The sequence below is a fragment of the Heterodontus francisci genome, chromosome 29 (genome assembly GCF_036365525.1).
Source record: "Heterodontus francisci isolate sHetFra1 chromosome 29, sHetFra1.hap1, whole genome shotgun sequence".
In the NCBI taxonomy this organism is placed as follows: domain Eukaryota; kingdom Metazoa; phylum Chordata; class Chondrichthyes; order Heterodontiformes; family Heterodontidae; genus Heterodontus; species Heterodontus francisci.
In genome coordinates this window covers 10,563,314-10,582,975 of record NC_090399.1, presented here as the reverse complement: position 1 = coordinate 10,582,975, position 19,662 = coordinate 10,563,314, and the positions used below count along the sequence as shown (strand labels likewise).

The 19,662-nt window shown below is 44.9% G+C and overlaps 1 gene segment (V, D, J or C); it reads right to left on the bottom strand.

The window, feature by feature from the left end:
- Positions 1–3,909: 3,909 nt before the first annotated feature.
- Positions 3,910–19,167, bottom strand: LOC137346113 (Ig gamma-2A chain C region-like). The segment is given in 6 exon segments: positions 3,910–4,198; positions 5,230–5,548; positions 12,138–12,458; positions 13,247–13,564; positions 17,581–17,958; positions 18,928–19,167. Coding segments are annotated over 6 exon segments (1,377 nt in total).
- Positions 19,168–19,662: the final 495 nt, after the last annotated feature.

Below are 19,662 nucleotides of genomic sequence, written 5' to 3'. Positions count from 1 at the left end.
GAGAAACCGATTCCCTTGTTTTTTTCAGCTTTTTGAAAATGCTGAACTAGCCAAGAGACCAGAAAATTGACTGCACGAGGCAATGGAATAATGGAAGGTTACTGGAGAAAGTGGAAGAAAGAGGGAATGCCTTCTGGGCTGATTCAAATCACAGTTTAAACAAAGAACGCAGAATATAATTAGGTACTGTGCTTTTAAAAAGAAGCTTCATAGGCCTCTGTGGCCTGTCCATTTAGAAAACTAGCCCCATCCCCTGAGAAAGGTTATAAAGGTGAAACACAGAAGAGTTCTTAACTGCAGGGGCAAGAGACCACCACTGCAGTTGAGGGTAGAGTAAACACGACTGAATGCCGGGAGGAGGAATCCAACCAAGCATTGGAAGCCCAAGCGAGCTTCAGAAGTAGAGTCTGCAATCAGCAGGAATGGCCACTTTGGGTGATTGTACGACTAGTTCGTAACATATTTGAGATTTCTAATGCTAGATATTGTTGAAATATTTTACTTGCTGGAAGAACAAAATAAAGCTGTTGTTTTTTTTTCATTATTACTTTCTTTTCTTTCTCAACCTGTTAAATCTGTAAGCATTTTCATTTTTCTGTAATCGTTTTAAGTAAATCATAACCCCATTAAGCATAGCAACCTTTTAACTGAGTCACCAGTTTGCTCTCTTGTAATTCAAGGGTCAAAACCAACTATAAGTCTGTGCTGGTGTTTTCAATACCTACAGAGGGCCAGGGGACAGGCCCTTACACTAGTTTTTGGCAGGAGACACAGAGATCACTGTCCTTTTGTTGGCTGCCCTGTCTTCAGGCAATTATTACAAGCAGGTGGAGAAGTTGCACAAACATTGACCACAGGTTAAATTGTCTTGTGACAACAGCAGTGTGAGAAATTGCCCGTCTTCCTATTGCTGATTTTTCTACTGCCTCACCTCAATCACCACAATAACAATCTTCTCCTTCAGTTTCATGATTTATTGGATGAATTTGCATTCTTGACACAGTGTGAATCCACAGAGTCAACAAAAGTAATTTGCATTTTCATTGCACACTATTTTTCCTGCTAGCTAGCTAATACAGTTGTGCCGCTCTCTATTGATGTTTGTATGCTTAGCTACTTTATTCATAGGGAGAAATGTGTTTTAAATCAGACTGTTTTGATGGCAGTAGATTGGCTATATGTTTTATATTCAGTTTAATTTCCCCCACATCTGTGGTTGGGGAAATAATTTTGTCAAATGCCCATGGTACAACATGTTGGCGCCTATCCCTGCCATAAGGAATAAGATGATAGGAAGTGGTGAGAAAAGTGATTGGGTGGGGATGGGAAGAGAGGTACTGAACAAGACATTTTCCTTGCAACCCTACTGGGAAATGTGGCCTGCGGCCACCAGCAGCTCCTTTCCCTTTGGTAATGTCCCATGTCACTAACCAACCCTCAGGTAAAGGAAAAGAAGGAAAAAAACATAAAGAAGAAGGAAAAGAGTCAGAAAGTGTTAGAGAAAGGCAGTGAGGGCCATCAGCAGCAGCAGTATTACATTCAACCACAATCTGTAACCTTGTGGCACAGCATATCCCCCACTCTACCATTATCATTACGCAAACCCAGGTTCAATGTGGAGTGTAGGAGAGCATGCACCAGGCATGCCTAAAAATGAGGTGCCAACCTGGTGAAGCTACAGCACAGGACTACTTGCGTGCCAAACAGCAAAAGCAACATATGATAGACAGGGCTAAGTGATCCCACAACCAATGGATCAGACCAAAGCTCTGTAATCGTATCATATCCAGTCGTGAATGGAGGTGGACAATTAAACAACTAACCGGAGGAGACTCCTCAAATATCCCCATCCTCAATAATGAGGGAGCCCAGCACATCAGTGCAAAAGAAATGGTTGCAGCATTTGCAACAATCTTCAGTCACAAGTGCTGAGCGGATGATCCATCTTGGCCTCCTCTTGAGGTCCCCAGCCTCACAGATGCCAGTCTTCAGCCAATTCGATTCACACCACCTGATATCAAGAAACAGTGGAAGGCAATGGATACTACAATGACTATGAGTCCCGACAATATCTCGGCTGTAGTACTGAGGATTTGTGCTCCAGAACTAGCTGTGCCCGTGGCAAAGTTGTTCTATACAGCTATAGCACCGGCATCTACCCAAAGATGTGGAAAATTGCCCAGGTATGTCCTATCCACAAAAGGCATGGCAAATCCAATTTGGACAATTACTGCCCCATCAGTGTGCTCTCAATCATTCATTCACAGGATGTGGATGTCACTGGCCAGGCCAGCATTTATTGCCCATCCCTAATTGCCCTTGAGAAGGTGGTGGTGAGCTGCCTTCTTGAACTGCTGCAGTCCATGTGGTGTAGGTACACCCACAGTGCTGTTAGGAAGAGAGTTCCAGGATTTTGACCCAGTGACAGTGAAGGAACGGCGATATAGTTACAAGTCAGGATGGTGTGTGGCTTGGAGGGGAACTTGCAAGTGGTGGTGTTCCCATGCATCTGCTGCCCTTGTTCTTCTAGGTGGTAGAGGTCACGAAGTGATGCATGGTATTGTCAACAGTGCAATCAAATGACACTTACACAGGAATAACCTGTTCACTGATGCTCAGTTTGGGTTCTGCCAGGGCCACTCAGCTCCAGACTTCATCACAGCCTTGGTTCAAACATGTTAGCATATTCTGAAAAGAGCTGAACTCAAGAGGTGAGGTGAGAGTGACTGCCCTTGACATCGAGGCAGCATTTGACCGAGTATGGCATCAAGGAACCCTAGCAAAACTGGAGTCAATGGGAATCAGGGGGAAAACGCTCCGCTGGTTGGAGTCATACCTAGTGCAAAAGAAAATAGTTGTGGTTGTTGGAGGCCAATCATCTGAGCCCCAGGACATTGCTGCAGGAGTTCCTCAGGGTAATGTCCTAGGCCCAACTATCTTCAGCTGCTTCATCAATGACTATCCCTCCAGTATAAGTTCAGAAGTGGGGATGTTCGCTGAGGATTGCACAATGTTCAGTACCATTCGCAACTCCTCAGATACTGAAGTAATCGTGCCCGCATGCAGCAAGACCTGGACAACATTCAGGCTTGGGCTGATAAGTGATAATTTATGTCACACAAGTGCCAGGCAATGACCATCTCAAACAAGAGACAATCTAACCACCTCCCCTTGATGTTCAACGGCATTACCATCGCTGAATCCTCCACTATCAACATCCTGGGGGTTACCATTGACCAGAAACTTAACCGATATAGCCATATAAATACTGTGGTTGCAAGACCAAGTCAGAGGCTTCTGCAGTGTGTAACTCATCTCCTGACTCCCTTCCTAACAGCACTTGTGGTTCAAGAAGGTAACTCACCACCACCTTCTCAAGGCCATTTAGGGATGGGTAGCAAATGTTGGCCTTGCCAGTGATGCCCACATTCTATGAAAGAGTGGGAAAATGAGAGAAATAATAGTATCAGACATGTGACATGGAAACAAATCGCAAAATGAAGACAGTAGAGACAAGCAAGAGACGGACCCATATTATTCAGTGTAGCCAGGGTATCTGCCAACTGGTTAAAGAGGAGAAATGGATACCCAATTGGAAGGATCACACACCCCATGATCAAAACCACTGCACTGCAGCAACTGATATTGAACATACTGACAGAATGTAGTAGAAAGTAGCATATCATTTTCTTTATAAATTGAACCATTCATTTTTTTCTGCTCAATCACTGGTTTCTTCACTTCTTCTGCCTGGTTATTTGATAAACTTCTTCTAGTGAATTCCAGCCTCCTTATAGCACTAATACAATCGATTTATATTGTGCACTAATTTATGTATATTAACGGTACATTCATGCATGTCAACCTTCAAATCAGCTGCTTAGAATTATTAAGAAACAATTTAGCAGAGATGTTTGATGTTTTATTTGAAGCTTGCAACATCTCCAAGATTAATTCCTATTCCTTAGAGGTCAGTAGTTCATAAGCTAAAATTGTCCATTTTTTATTAACAGAATATTGAGTTAAATCTCCAAGGAGCAATATTATTATTATTATTTTGACATCAGGTATCTATAACAAGCGGATAAAATACATGTTAACTACAAACATTTTTAACTATGAATGTCATTCCGGTACTTAGTTGATTCAGACTGTTGAAAATTTCAGGCGGTTGGATTCTTCATCAGTAGATCATCAACTGAAAGAGAAGAATTGGTTCAATAACAAACTCATAAGAAGCTAATTGATGGAACTGAATTTATAACTTAATTTCTACGCGGATGTAATAAGCTGAGAGTGTCACAAGTGAGTATGACCATTAAACTCTACACTGTAATGTGATAAAGCCATTGAAAAAAAATTCCAATGAGACCCCCTAGCATTATAAATAGAGGCTGAGGTAGGGAGTGAGTGGCGGGGGCTGGATTGAGTTTGGGAAACCTGAAAGAATGGGTTTCCCTCAGACCCTGTCAAATTTAAATAGCAGGATGTGATTAATGTGTTTTTTTTTTCTCTCTGTTTCCCCATGACAGCCAGCCAGATTGATAGGCTGGAGGTCACAGAGTCATACAGCACTGAAACAGGCCCTTCAGCCCAATGAGTCTGTGCTGACCATCAATCACCCAATTATAATAATCCTACATTAATCCATTTTTCCCTCAATTCTTCTACCACCTACCTACACTAGGGGCAACAATGGCCAATTTAGCTATCAACCCACAAGTCTTTGGTATGTGGGAGGAAACCAACGTGGTCACAGTGAAAACTTGCAAACTCTGCACAGGCAGTACCCAGAACTGAACCTGGATCAGTAGAGCTATGAAACTGCGGTGCTAGCCACTGCACCACCCCGGGCTGATTGGTGGAATGGGGTGTAATGGGGGAGGGGAGTGGGGAGCGGAGGCCTGGATATGCAGTGGGAGGCCAGAGTTAGGTGGGAGGGATGGGAGATCGGAGGCAGGGATGGTGAGATTGGGGCAGGTTGACAGGAAATAGAAACTGTCATGGAGGGTTGTGTGATCCCAGGCAGATAAACTGGATTCTGCAGGTAAGTGGAAAATTTAAACTCTCATCACCACTATCACAGGGCAAGGGAGAGGTCAAAAAGATAGCCGCAGTATTGACATTCCTTAATTGTTAGTAGCCTTGTGTGTCATTTAGTCAACTCCAGAATAGAACTATTTTCAAGATCGAAAACATTTTCAAAATCCATCGAGTTCAGGAATTTACCTTATTTGAAACCATTTTTCTATTGGAAAAGTAAGAGACTCGTGTCCAACTACACACACATATGTAAGTGTGTGATCCATGTCTGATAGGGGGATGGTCATCTGACTGACCGTACTATACGTCCCGCTCGTGTCCCGCAACACTGGGAAGTTTGTCACGCTGCCCAGCACTTGCATACCCCTTTCAGTTCTCCAGGTCACGTAAATATCAGCCGGATAAAACCCTGACACAAAGCAGGCCAGTGTCACTGTTTGTAGCCGGCGAGTGTCATCTGACTGCAGCTTGATGGGGGTTATTGTCGGTTGACGGAACACAACTTCTGTTAAAGCATAAATAAGATACTTAATCAATGGATATTGTCCATCAAGGTGCTCGCAGCCATAACATAACTATACAATTGGAGACAATTTTCATTGATTGACTAGACTTGCTATAGCCATGAATATCAAATCAGCAATCCGCTGGAGATGTGTCTAACACATTAGGTAGAAGGGATGATTTCACACTGGTTGCCCACCTGATAGTGAATTCCACTGATGTAGTGGAACTGAGATAGAACATATGGCAGGCTGTCAATGGATGAATATAAGGCGGGATGTGTAACAGGCGATCAATACATGGATATAATGCGGGATATGTAACAGGTTGTCAAATCATGAATACGAGGTGGGATGTGTCTTTGGCCTCCTTATCTCGAGAGACAATGGATAAGCGCCTGGAGGTGGTCAGTAGTGTGTGGAGCAGCGCCTGGAGTAGCTATAAAGGCCAATTCTAGAGTGACAGGCTCTTCCACAGGTGCTGCAGAAAACTTTGTTTGTCGGGGCTGTTACACAGTTGGCTCTGCCCTTGCGCTTTTGTCTTTTTTCCTGCCAAAAATGTGTAACAGTCAGTCAATGCATGGATATATTGTGAGATGTGTAACAGGCGATGAATGCACGGATATGTTGTGAGGTATGTAACAGTCAGTCAATGCATGAATATGAGGCGAGATGTGTAACAGGCAGTCAATGCATAAATATGAGGCGAGATGTGTAACAGGCGGTCAATGCATGAATATGAGGTGGGATGTGTAACAGACAGTCAATGCATGAATATGAGGTGAGATTTGTAACAGTCAGTCAATGCATGAATATGAGGAGAGATGTGTAACAGGCGATCAATGCATGTATATGAGACGGGATGTGTAACAGGCGGTCAATGCATGGATATGAGACGGGATGTGTAACAGGCGGTCAATGCATGAATATGAGACGGGATGTGTAACAGGCTCTCAATGCATGAATATGAGACGGGATGTGTAACAGGCAGTCAATGCATGAATATGAGAGGGGATGTGTAACAGGCGGTCAATGCATTGATATGAGACGGGATGTGTAACAGGCGGTCAATGCATGAATATGAGACGGGATGTGTAACAGGCTGTCAATGCATTGATATGAGGTGAGATGTGTAAAAGACGGTCAATGCATGAATATGAGATGGGATGTGTAACAGGCTGTCAATGCATTGATATGAGGTGGGATGTGTAACAGGCGGTCAATGCATGAATATGAGACGGGATGTGTAACAGGCAGTCAATGCATTGATATGAGGCGAGATGTGTAACAGGCGGTCAATGCATGAATATGAGGTGGGATGTGTAACAGTCAGTCAATGCATGAATATGAGGAGAGATGTGTAACAGGCGATCAATGCATGTATATGAGACGGGATGTGTAACAGACGGTCAATGCATGAATATGAGGTGGGATGTGTAACAGGCAATCAATGCATGAATATGAGAGGGGATGTGTAACAGGCGGTCAATGCATTGATATGAGACGGGATGTGTAACAGACGGTCAATGCATGAATATGAGACGGGATGTGTAACAGGCTGTCAATGCATTGATATGAGGTGGGATGTGTAACAGGCGGTCAATGCATGAATATGAGACGGGATGTGTAACAGGCGGTCAATGCATGAATATGAGGTGAGATGTGTAACAGACGGTCAATGCATGAATATGAGGCGAGATGTGTAACAGACGGTCAATGCATGAATATGAGGTGGGATGTGTAACAGTCAGTCAATGCATGAATATGAGGTGGGATGTGTAACAGGCAGTCAATGCATGAATATGAGGTGAGATGTGTAACAGGCAGTCAATGCATAAATATGAGGTGAGATGTGTAACAGTCAGTCAATGCATGAATATGAGGAGAGATGTGTAACAGGTGATCAATGCATGGATATGAGGTGGAATGTGTAACAGGCGGTCAATGCATGGATATGAGGTGGAATGTGTAACAGGCGGTCAATGCATTGATATGAGACGGGATGTGTAACAGGCGGTCAATGCATGAATATGAGACGGGATGTGTAACAGGCTGTCAATGCATTGATATGAGGTGGGATGTGTAACAGGCGGTCAATGCATGAATATGAGATGGGATGTGTAACAGGCGGTCAATGCATTGATATGAGATGGGATGTGTAACAGGCGGTCAATGCATGAATATGAGACGGGATGTGTAACAGGCTGTCAATGCATTGATATGAGGTGGGATGTGTAATAGGCGGTCAATGCATGAATATGAGATGGGATGTGTAACAGGCGGTCAATGCATTGATATGAGGTGGGATGTGTAACAGGCAGTCAATGCATGAATATGAGGTGGAATGTGTTACAGGCGGTAATTGCATGGATATGAGATGGGATGTGTAACAGATGGTCAATGCATGAATATGAGATGGGATGTGTAACAGGCAGTCAATGCATTGATATGAGGTGGGATGTGTGTTAATGTTCTACTGCCCAAGATGAATTTCTACCCCATTATTACAATGCAAATTTACTGTACCAGCCTAATTTTGCAGCACTTAAAACAGTGTCTGGTTTATATGATTAGGTAACTTAGCCTTTCTCACCCAGTCGTCTTGTCAATATGAGCTGTGCAATTGGAAATTATAACTTTGGATTGCAACTTCCATATCGTAATGTTGTGCTGCAGGAAAAGGAACAGATATTTTGTCATTTGGAAGACGTATTACAGTTGTTTTAGGGATCCCCAAATTACTGCAAAATTGCATAGTGGTTTAAAGCTGATCTTGAGTGCCTGCAATCTGTCCTTCTGATATCCTTGCATTGGCTGCCTGTTATACATCCCCTTGATATCTGTGCATTGGCCCCCTGTTATAAATACCCCAATATCCCTGCATTGGCTGCCTGTTATACATCCCCACGATATCTGTGCATTGGCTGCCTGTTATACACCCCGCCCGATATCTGTGCATTGGCTGCTTCTTATAACTCCACCCAATATCCGTGCATTGGCTGCCTGTTATACAACCCCCCTGATATCCATGCATTGGTCTCCTGTTATACATCACCTGATATCCATGCATTGGCTGCCTGTTATACATCACCTGATATCCATGCATTGGCCGCCTGTTATACATCACCTGATATCCATGCATTGGCCGCCTGTTATACATCACCTGATATCCATGCATTGGCCGCCTGTTATACATCACCCCAATATCCATGTATTGGCTGCCTGTTATACATCCCCACGATATCCGTGCATTGGCCGCTTGTTGTACATCCCTGTGATATCCGTGCTTCGGTTGCCTGTTATACATCCCCCACAATATCCATACATTGGCTGCCTGTTATACATCCTCCTTGATATCCATGTATTGGCCACATGTTATACATCCACCCCCAATATTCATGCATCGCCACCTGTTATACATTACCCCACCCCCCAATATCCATGCATTGGCTGCCTGTAATACATTCCCCCATGATATCCGTGCATTGACCACCTGTTATCCATTCCCCCCCACACCAATATCTATGCATTGGCTGCCTGTAATATATACTCCCCCCCCCATGATATCCGTGCATTGGCTGCCTGTATGACATACCTGCCCCGATAACTGTGCATTAGCCACCTGTTATCCATTCCCCACCAATAGCCGTGCATTGGCCTCCTGCGAAACATCCCGCTCCCCCCATCCCGATATTCTTGCATTGGCTGCCTGTTATACATCACTCCTATAATATCTGTGCACTGACCGCCAATTATCTGCCGCTCCGCCCCCCCCCCCCCCCCCCCCCTTCAATTCCTGGATATCCGTGCATTGACTGTCTGTTATATGCCTAGTTTTATATTCTTGCATTGACTGCCTGTTATCTGTTCACCCCTGCATATCTGCACATTGACTGCTTGTTATCTGCCCTCCACCCCGGAAATATCTGTGCATTGACTACCTGTTATCCACCCAACCCCCCTTCTTTTGGGCCTCCTTATCTCGAGAGACAATGGATACGCGCCTGGAGGTGGTCAGTGGTTTGTGAAGCAGCGCCTGGAGTGGCTATAAAGGCCAATTCTGGAGTGACAGGCTCTTCCACAGGTGCTGCAGAGAAATTTGTTTGTTGGGGCTGTTGCACAGTTGGCTCTCCCCTTGCGCCTCTGTCTTTTTTCCTGCCAACTACTAAGTCTCTTCGACTCGCCACAATTTAGCCCTGTCTTTATGGCTGCCCGCCAGCCCCCACCCCCCCAAAATCCATGCATTAACCATCTGTTATCCATCCACCTGATATCTGAGCATCGACTATCTATTATACATCATCCTCGATATCCATGCATTAATGATCCAACCCCACCAATATCCATGCATTGACCATCTGTTATCGGTGTCCAATATTCAGTTCCACTCCCTGATGTGATCCCACCCCTTCTACCCAATGTGCTAGACACATCTTTAGTGGATTCCTGATTTCATGTTCATGGCCATAAGCAGGCCAGTACTTCTTGAGCAGAAATTTCCTAGCATTCGATATTGGAAAGGCTGAAGCCAGTTTCTTTGGTCCCCGCTGCAAATTCCATTCTCTAGCTATCAACTTCATTCCTCTCCCTGGCAACTGTCTGAGACTAAACCAAACCTTTCGCAACCTTGGTGTCATATTTATCCTTGGCTTCAAGGAGCCTTAGCAAAACTGGAGTCAATGGGAATCGGGGGAAAACTCTCCACTGGTTGGTGTCATACCTAGCACAAAGGAAGATGGTTGTGGTTGTTGGAGGTCAATCATCTCAGTCCCAGGACATCACTGCTGGAGTTATGCATGGTAGTGTCCTAGGCCCAACTATTTTCAGCTCCTTCATCAATGACTTTCCCTCCATTATAACGTCTGAAGTAGGGATGTTCACTGATGATTATACAATGTTCACCTCCATTCACAACTCCTCAGCTACTGAAGCAGCCGAGTCCATATACAGCAGGACCTGGACAACATTCAGGCTTGGGCTAATAAGTGGCAAGTAACATTTGGGCCACACATGTGCCAGGCAATGACCATCTCCAACAAGAGAGAATCTAACCACCTCCCTTTGGCATTTAATGGCATTACCATCTCTGAATCCCCCATGATCAATATCCTGGGGTTACCATTGACCAGAAACAGAACTGGACCAGCCATATAAATACTGTGGCTACAAGAGCAGGTCAGAGGCTAAGAATCCTGTGGCGAGTAACTCACCTCCTGACTCCCCAAAGCCTGTCCACCATCTACAAGGCACAAGTCAGGAGTGTGATGGAATACTCTCCACTTACCTGGATAGATGCAAGTGCAACAATACTCAAGAAGTTCAACACCATCCAGGACAAAGCAGCCCACTAGATCGGCACCCCATCCACCATCTTAAATATTCATTCCCTCCACCATCGATGCACAGTGGCAGCAGTGTATACTATCGACAAGATGCACTGCAGCAAATCACCAAGCCTCCTTCGACAGCACCTTCCAAACCCCCGACCTCTACCACCTAGAATGACAAGGGCAGCAGATGCATGGGAATACCACCACCTACAAGTTCCCCTCCAAGCCACGCACCATCCTGACATGGAACTATATCATTGTTCCTTCACCGTCGCTGGGTCAAAAACCTGGAACTTCTTTCCCTACAGCACTGTGGGTGTACGCACACCTTTTGGACTGCAGTGGTTCAAGAAGGCAATTCACCACCCCTTCTCAAGGGCAATTAGGGAATGGCAAGAAATGCTGGCCTTGCCAGTGATGGTCACATCCCATGAAACAAATAAAATAAATCTTGACCCTGAGATAAGCGTCCAGCCACACATCGGCGCTATCGCTAAGAATGCCTGTTACACCTCCGTCTCATCACCCCATTTCATCCCTCTCTTGGCTCATATGGTCTGAGATCCTCAGTCATGTCTTTGTTACCTCCCAACTTGCCTATTCCAAAGCACCCCTGGCTGATCTCCCACATTCTACCCATTGTAAACTTGAGGTCATCCAAAACTCTGCTGCCCGTGTCTTAACTCGCACCAGGTCCTGTTCAGCCACCAGTCTTGTGCTCTCTGACCTACATTGGCTCCCAGTCAAGCAACACCTTGATTTTAAAATTCTCATCCTTGTTTCCAAATCTGATGGCCTCCTATCTCTGTAATTTCCTCCAGCCCCACAACCCTCTGAGGTATCTCCACTCCTCTAATTCTGACCTCTTGATCATCCCTGGTTTTAATTGCTCCACCATTGGTGGCCATGCCTTCAGCTGCCTTGGCCCTAAACCCCTCTGCCATTTCACATCTTGTTCTTTTTCTAAGATGCTCCTTAAAACCTACCTCTTTAACCAAAGTTTGGTCATCTGCCCTAATATTGCCTTATGTGGCTTGGTGTCTAATATTGCCTCATAATGCTTCTGTGAAGAGCACTGGGTTTTTTTTATTACATTAAAAGTGGTATATAAATAGAAGTTGTTGTTTATACAGCAGGCAATGTTTAGTTATTAAGTCAAAGGATTATCCTTTTACTTGTCAGATTTAGGATACATAAATTTCCATTTTATAACCAAACAGTGAAGGGAAAAAGGAGAAGCATTGGAACAGATTCTGCCTACCCATAGTTTTATTGATGGTTTGAATGATCCCATCGGGCACTGAAACATGCTGGATCTCACACGAATAGACAGAGCCAAGGTTCCACGTCTGAGCAGATGTAATCAACTCGCTTTGGGCACAATAGGTACCATTTATATTTAGAACAGGTGGATAGCTCTTGACATTGTCAACCACTGGACTGCCATTGATGAACCACCGGAAGGAAATTTCCACTGGATAAAACCCAGCCGCCAGACAGATGAGTGTTGCCTTCGTCGTCATGTCAATTTCTTCAAACCTCGGTGGTAAAATATACACCATTGGTGCCATTGGATATCGCTCTAAGTAACAATCAGAATTAGATAGGTGTCATGTCAGGATGTCAAATCAACTTAGCATCCGAGTGAGAACAACCAAATGCAAACTAAATACTTGAATGTCGGAGGCAATTCTAACTAACTCACCCATCAGGAACTGACAGGGGTTTTTACACCCTGCCCACTTTTATTCTCTATCAAAATCCTTGGAGAATAAAACTGAGATCTGGTGGCATTCCCAGCTGGCAAGCTCAGGTTAAAGTTGCAACTGCCATGATTAATTCACACAAATTCAGGAGTGGTCCATCTGATATCACCCATGTTATCCCATCACTGAAAGTTAAAATTACTCCCGCTAAGTTCTTGGAGGATTGGGTTTTAGCCAATTTTATTGCACCTTCCTTTCAAAAATATCCACCCTATGCTCATCCCATTATGGAATTGGAGTTGTTTCTGAAATAAATCCAGTGTCTGGAACCCAGTCACTTTCCCTCGCAAACAGCTGGTGATCACCCTCTCTGTAAGGAAACGTTCCATGATAAACATACCCTCCATGGGCCTTGTCATGTTTCAGATTGCTCTACTGCACAGTTCCAGGATGAGTTATCATCCAGTGTTAGTAACGTTGCTTTAACACAGACGAGGAGAACCAAAGAATTTGGAAATTATCTTGGACAAGTGGTGCAGAATGATCGGGTTGGAGGGCTGGTGGTCTACGGAATCGGCCACTCACTGTTTTCCATAGTTCGAACGCTGGAGATGAATTTCTACCCCATAGTATCTCTAAAGAAAAAACTTGGTGTTTAACTTACCAGTGCTACTTATGTGTTTGGTGATTGGTGAAGGTAGCATTTTATGTGATACTTGGCAGCTGTGAACAGACCCTGTGATCCACTGAGATGTAGCAATGATCAGCTTACTGATCTTTGTGTAGGTGTCGTTGGCACCCAATAGGGAAGCAGAATGTGAGACCCCCGAATGAACCTGATCACCATCCACATGCCAGGAAATGGAAATATCATCCGGGTAAAAGTTTTCTGCCACACAGAGCAGTGAGATGTTCTTCTGTTTAAAAATGTCCTCGGGGTGTGGATTGTGGAGATAAACCAATGGAGAGGACGGTGAGGCAGCTGAAATGGAAATAAAATGGTAACTAATCCACCAGCAACCACGTGTAAATACAACCTGACACAAATATTGACAACATTTACTGTGCCAAGCTTGGATTTACCCCTGCGTTCAATAACTCAAAGCTGACAACACATTAACATATTATTGCTATTAAATCTGGGCTTTCCTGATGGCTTTGGGAGTAAATGTGTTGCGTGGTGCAGCATTAAATCAGATCAAAGAGATTCCAGGAGACCTCCTTGAAGTATGGCGCAGTCACCTGAGGTCAGCGTTTGCAGCTACTGAGATTTCCTGGATGATAAGAAAGGGAAAATTAGCCAGAGAATCCAATTCTGATCATTGCTAACTGATCCACGCTGAAAATCATTGTCCTGTGGTTGGTGAAAAAGACAGGGTCACATTCGCATTAGCAGATGGTTCAAGGACTAGGGGATATACACTGAAGGTTTGGGCCAAGAGATGCAGGGGGATGTAAGGAAGTACTTTTCTACTGAGCGAGTGGTAATGACCTGGAACTCACTGCCCACAGGGGTGGTGGAAGCAGAGACGACGAGTGATTTCAAGAGGAAATTGGAAGGGCACTTGAGGGAAATAAACTTACAGAGCTACAGGGATAGAGCGAGGAAATGGGACGGATTAGATGGCGCTATAAAGAGCTGGCATGGATTTGATGGGCTGAATGGCCTCCTTCTGTGCTGTTATGACTCAGTGACTCTAGTATATGACAGGTGAGTATGTTTTAACTGGAACAGGAGCTGGCCATTCACCCCTGCGGGCCTCTTCCGCTATTCAACTGGCTAATGTAAAATCAAATGAAAAGGAAAATCATGCAGTTTCTACAATAGGTGTTCAAAACAAATGTTTTTGAATAGGGTATAAGGTAGGAGAACAAATTATTTGTAATTACATTCATTAAAAAATGAATGGGCCAGATTTGATTTGCTGACGGAATGTCACTAGTGGGTCTAATGGGATAATTATGTAATAAAAGGAGACTGCAGGGTGTTAGCTGTAGTTCAGGTGGTCGCACTTCTGTCCCTGAACGTGAAGGGTTCAAGTTCCACTCTAGAGACTTGATCATGTAAATCTAGGTGGACATGGTGGTGCTGACTTTTGGATAAGATACCATTCTGAGGCTCTGTCTGCTCTCTGAGGTGGATGTAAAAGATTGCATGGCACTATTTCAAAGAGAAGAGAAGCTATCTCCAGTCTTCTGTCAATCAACTTCACAAAATAACGGTGGGAGCTCACTGTGTGAAATGGGCTGCTGCATTTCCTAAATTGCAACAGTGACTATGTTCCACAAGTATTTATTGGCTATGTTTTGGGATGTCCTGAGGTCGTGAAAGGTGCTAGAGAAATGTAAGTCGTTTTTCTTTATCATTAACATATGCTAAATAGCTAGCACACGTTTTCTCAATGTGTGTTACCAAACCAATTGCTATTATAGAATTATAAAGAATGGTTACAACACAAAAGGCGGCCATTCAGCCCATTGTCTCCCTGTTGGCTCTCTGCGCGAGTAACTCACCTCGACCCACTTTCCCCCACCCCCAACCTGCCTTTTCCCTGTAACCCTGCATTTATTTCTCTCCAGATAATGATCCAATTCCCTTTTGAAAGCCTCTATCAAATCAGCCTCCACCACAATCTCAGACAGTGCATTCCAGATCCTAACCACTCGCTGTGTACAAATGTTTTTTCCTCATATCACCATTGTTTCTTTTGTCAATCACCTCAAATCGGTGTCCTCTGGTTCTCAATCCTTCCACCAACAGGAACAGTTTCTTCCTATCTACTCCGTCCAGACCCCTCAACATTTTGAAGTTATTAAATTAGCTTTATGGTGAATTCTCACTTATTATATCCATGCATACATACAAAGATACATACATACATTAATAGGCAGATAGAACACATAGATACATATATTCATAATTTGTGTTTTTACAGTGTCTGTCAACTCCACAGGATGTCACAAGGATAATTACATAGAATTACAGGGAATCTACAACATAGAACTGATGAAAGCCTCCTCCAACTTTATTTACCCCTTCTGATGAAAGGTCACAGACCTGAAACGTTAACTCTGTTTTTTCTCTCCAGAGATGCTGCCAAACCTGCGGAGTATTTCCAATATTTTTGTTTCAGATTTCCCTTCTCCCTCGGGAATCAAGCCCCCATCTCCCTTGTGTCATTGGTATTTGGAAATCTGTCAGTCTCTGCTTTGGACGTGCTCGGTGACTGGGCTTCCGCAGCCCTCTGGCGTGGAGGATTCCAAGGATTCACAACCCTCTGAGTGGAGAGGTTTCTCCTTATCTCTGTCCTAGGTGGCTTCCCCCTTGTTTTGAAATTGTGTCCCCTGTTCTGGACTCCCCAACCAGGGGAAACAGCTGCATCTACCCTGCCCATCCCTTTTGGGTACTTTGTGGGTTTCGATGAGGTCGCCTCCCATTCTTGGAAATTTGAGAGTACGGGCCCGGTTTACCCGGTCTCTCTTCGTGGGATGGTCCTGCCATCCTGGGAACAAGTCATAGAGTCTGGTGAATCTTGGTTGCACTCCTTTTAGGGACCAAGGCTGCACACAGTACTCCAGGTGCGGTCTGGCCCAACTTCTGTACAGTTGAGGCAAGACTTCGCTACTCCTGTCCTGTCATCCTCATGTAATAAAGGTTAACATTAAGCCTTCGTGATTGCATGCTGCACCTGCATGTTGGTTTTCGGTGACTTATTGGCGGGGGCACCCAGGTCCCTTTGTGCATCTGCACTTTCTGATCTCTTGCCGTTTGGGAGGTGCTCTGCACATCTGTTCCTCCTACCAAGGTGGGTGACCTCATATTTTCCACATTCCATCTGCCGCGTTCTTGCCCATTCACTAGGTCTGTCCAAGGCCCCTTGAAGCTATTTTGCATCTTACTCACAAGACCCATTCGCGCTTAGTTTTGTGTTTAGAATATTAGAGGAAATTAGCTAAAAATGCAAAAACGGATAGCAAGAGTTTCTACAGGTATTTAAAAAGGAAAAGACTAAGTAAGGTGAGTGTTGGTCCTCTAGGGAGTGGGAATGAGGAGCTAATAGCAGATAATAAGGAAATGGCAGATGAAATGAACAAATATTTTACTTCTGTCTTCACTATAGAGGATACAAAGAACATTCCAGTAATAGCTGTAAATCGCATGGTGGAAGGAAGGAATTTGATGAAATTACAGTCACCAGGGAAGTGGTACTGAGCAAACTGATGGAGCTGGGGTCTGACAGATCCCCGAGTCCTGATGGGCTTCATCCTAGGGTCTTAAAAGAGGTGTTTAATGAGGTAGTAGATGCGTTGGTAATTTTTCAAAACTCACTAAATTCTGGAAAGGTTTCATCAGACTGGAAAATAGCAAATATAGCCCCTCTATTCAAGAAGGGGTGAGAGGCAGCAAACAGGTAACTATAGGTCAGTTGGCTTTATGTCTGTCTTGGGGAAGGTGTTAGAATCAATCTTTAAGGAAGCTGTGTGGAGTTTGCAAGTTCTCCCTGTGTCTGTGTGGGTTTTCTCCGGGTGCTCCGGTTTCCTCCCACAAGCCAAAAGACTTGCAGGTTGATAGGTAAATTGGCCATTATAAATTGTCACTCGTATAGGTAGGTGGTAGGGAAATATAGGGACAGGTGGGGATGTTTGGTAGGAATATGGGATTAGTGTAGGATTAGTATAAATGGGTGGTTGATGTTCGGCACAGACTCGGTGGGCCGAAGGGCCTGTTTCAGTGCTGTATCTCTAATCAAATCTAATCTAAAACGATGCATGACCAATTCATTACTTTTTGGTGTGTGTTTGTTTTGTAGCCAAACAGGAAGTTAAGGTATGCACTGTGACAAGGGGGGACAGGTTTAATCTCTCACCCAAAGGAAGGCACCTCCGACCATGCAGCACCCCCTGGGCACTGCAGCAAAGTGTCAGCCTGGATCATGTGATGATGTCCTGACAGATAGACAGCCATAAAGAGAGAGAGAGAGAAAGAGAGAAACCTACCGGCGTTTACATTGAGAGTAACTCCACAGCCGCTCCAATCGGTGCTGAAAGGGAAGTATGTGTTTGAGCTGCCGCAGTAATATCTGGCGGAATCCTCCTTTCGAAGATCCCTTATTGTCAGAGAGAATTTCTTGCTGGTCCAGTCCTTCAAGCCGGTAAATCGATCGGTTACGGTGGACGGGTAAAGTGCTGCGCTTGAGCCTGGGGTCCAATAGAGAATCCACGAGATCATGAAATCCCCGGGCTTTGCAGATCCCCAGATAAAGTAATAATTATCCAGGTTTCTGGAAGTGAAACAGTTCAATGTCACCGTCTCATTCTCCCGGCGAGTCAGAGATATGGGGGATATATAGAGAGTGTCATCAGCAGCTCCAAGACCTGCAGTAAAATACACAGGATAATATAGGTATGCAGAGGGCACAGCTTTCAGGTCCATTGGCTAATAGAGGCAGACAGCTGTTATGATGTACAATTCACTGGCTGAAATCAGATACAAGAGCAACTTTCAGAAGGAGCCTTCCATCAATACGTAAAGGGGAGAAGACTGCAGGGCTGGTGGGGGGGGGTGGGGTGGTTGTGGTGGTGGTGAAAGAGCGAGGGGAAGTGGGATAGTGGCGCAGTGGTTAGCACCGCAGCCTCACAGCCCTAGGGACCCGGGTTCAATTCTGGGTACTGCCTGTGTGGAGTTTGCAAGTTCTCCCTGTGTCTGCGTGGGTTTCCTCTGGGTGCTCCGGTTTCCTCCCTATGTAGGTTGACAGGTAAATTGGCCCCTTGTATAGGTAGGTGGTAGGGGAGTATAGGGACAGGTGAGGATGTGGTAGGAATATGGGATTAGTATAAATGGGTGGTTGATGGTTGGCACAGACTCGGTGGGCCGAAGGGCCTGTTTCAGTGCTGTAAAATAAAACAAAGAGCCGGAACAATGGGCCGAATGGCCTCCTTCTGTGCTCTTCTAGCAGCGCGACGTACAACAAATAATGCAATCAGCATGACTTAGTGGGTGAAAGCAGCCCTGGGTGTCAGTCCGCAGATCCAGATTTTAACCCCGCACTCTGCAGTCACGCTGCAACTCATGGCCCTGAGGCTGGGGGAAAGAATCACTCAGGTTCCCCTGTCTCTCTCATCGCTGTTCAGTGACTCCTCTGGACCTCAGGAGAGGGTAAGTCAAGCCTGTCGGGTCTCCCCTGCAGATTGCCCGGCCTGCCGACCATCGCTTTCTCGACCCACACCAATTCTGGTCACTTGCCTTTAAGCCCCACTGTTGAGCCATCGCCTTGTCACACCTCCGTGTCTCCACGGCAGGGGAAGGGAGGAGACTGGAAGAATGATACAAAATGACCAGCATACCTGCGTGGATCGTGAGCAATATCAACACTTGCCACATTTTCTGAGCCTCACAGCTGAATCCAGGAGACACGAGCTGCCTTAGCGCCGGCTAACGGCGTGTGCTAAACTTCGGTTCAGACGTTAAGCAAGTTTGAGCTAATTGAGAGACATTGGCCGCTTCTGACTGGCTGAACGCATCGACTGGAAGAAACTCAAGTGACTGAATCTTGACCCCGCTGCCGTGGACACTTTCCCCCAGTGCCATCCACTTATTGCAACAGTCTAGTGTACAGGTTAATTATTCACGTGTAAATAACCCAATGTTACCTTGGGCAGCACATGCAAAGTTTCCTCTAAAACAGGCCCATTCATTTCATTATATTCATTGTGTGTGTTTTGGAACACATGTGGATCGTTTCTCTGGTTGCATTTTATGCTTGCACTGAAATATAAACATGTATCAGTGTGCAGAATATTTCAGGTACTGAAAAACTACTGTTGGGACATTATTTTAATAGCTAATTTGACAGAGTACAGAGAGACTTCCCATTGGCTGAAGGATCGAGATCCAGATTTGTAAACTTCCAGTGAGTCTGGAACTTGGAGTTACAGAGTCAGGATAAGGGGTCGTTAGCCCTTTAAGGACTGAGATGAGAAGAGATTTCTTCACTGAGAGGTTGTGAATTTTTGGAATTCTCCAACCCAGGGAGCGATGAGGATGGGACAGTTGAGGACTCAGTCATTGAGTATATTCAA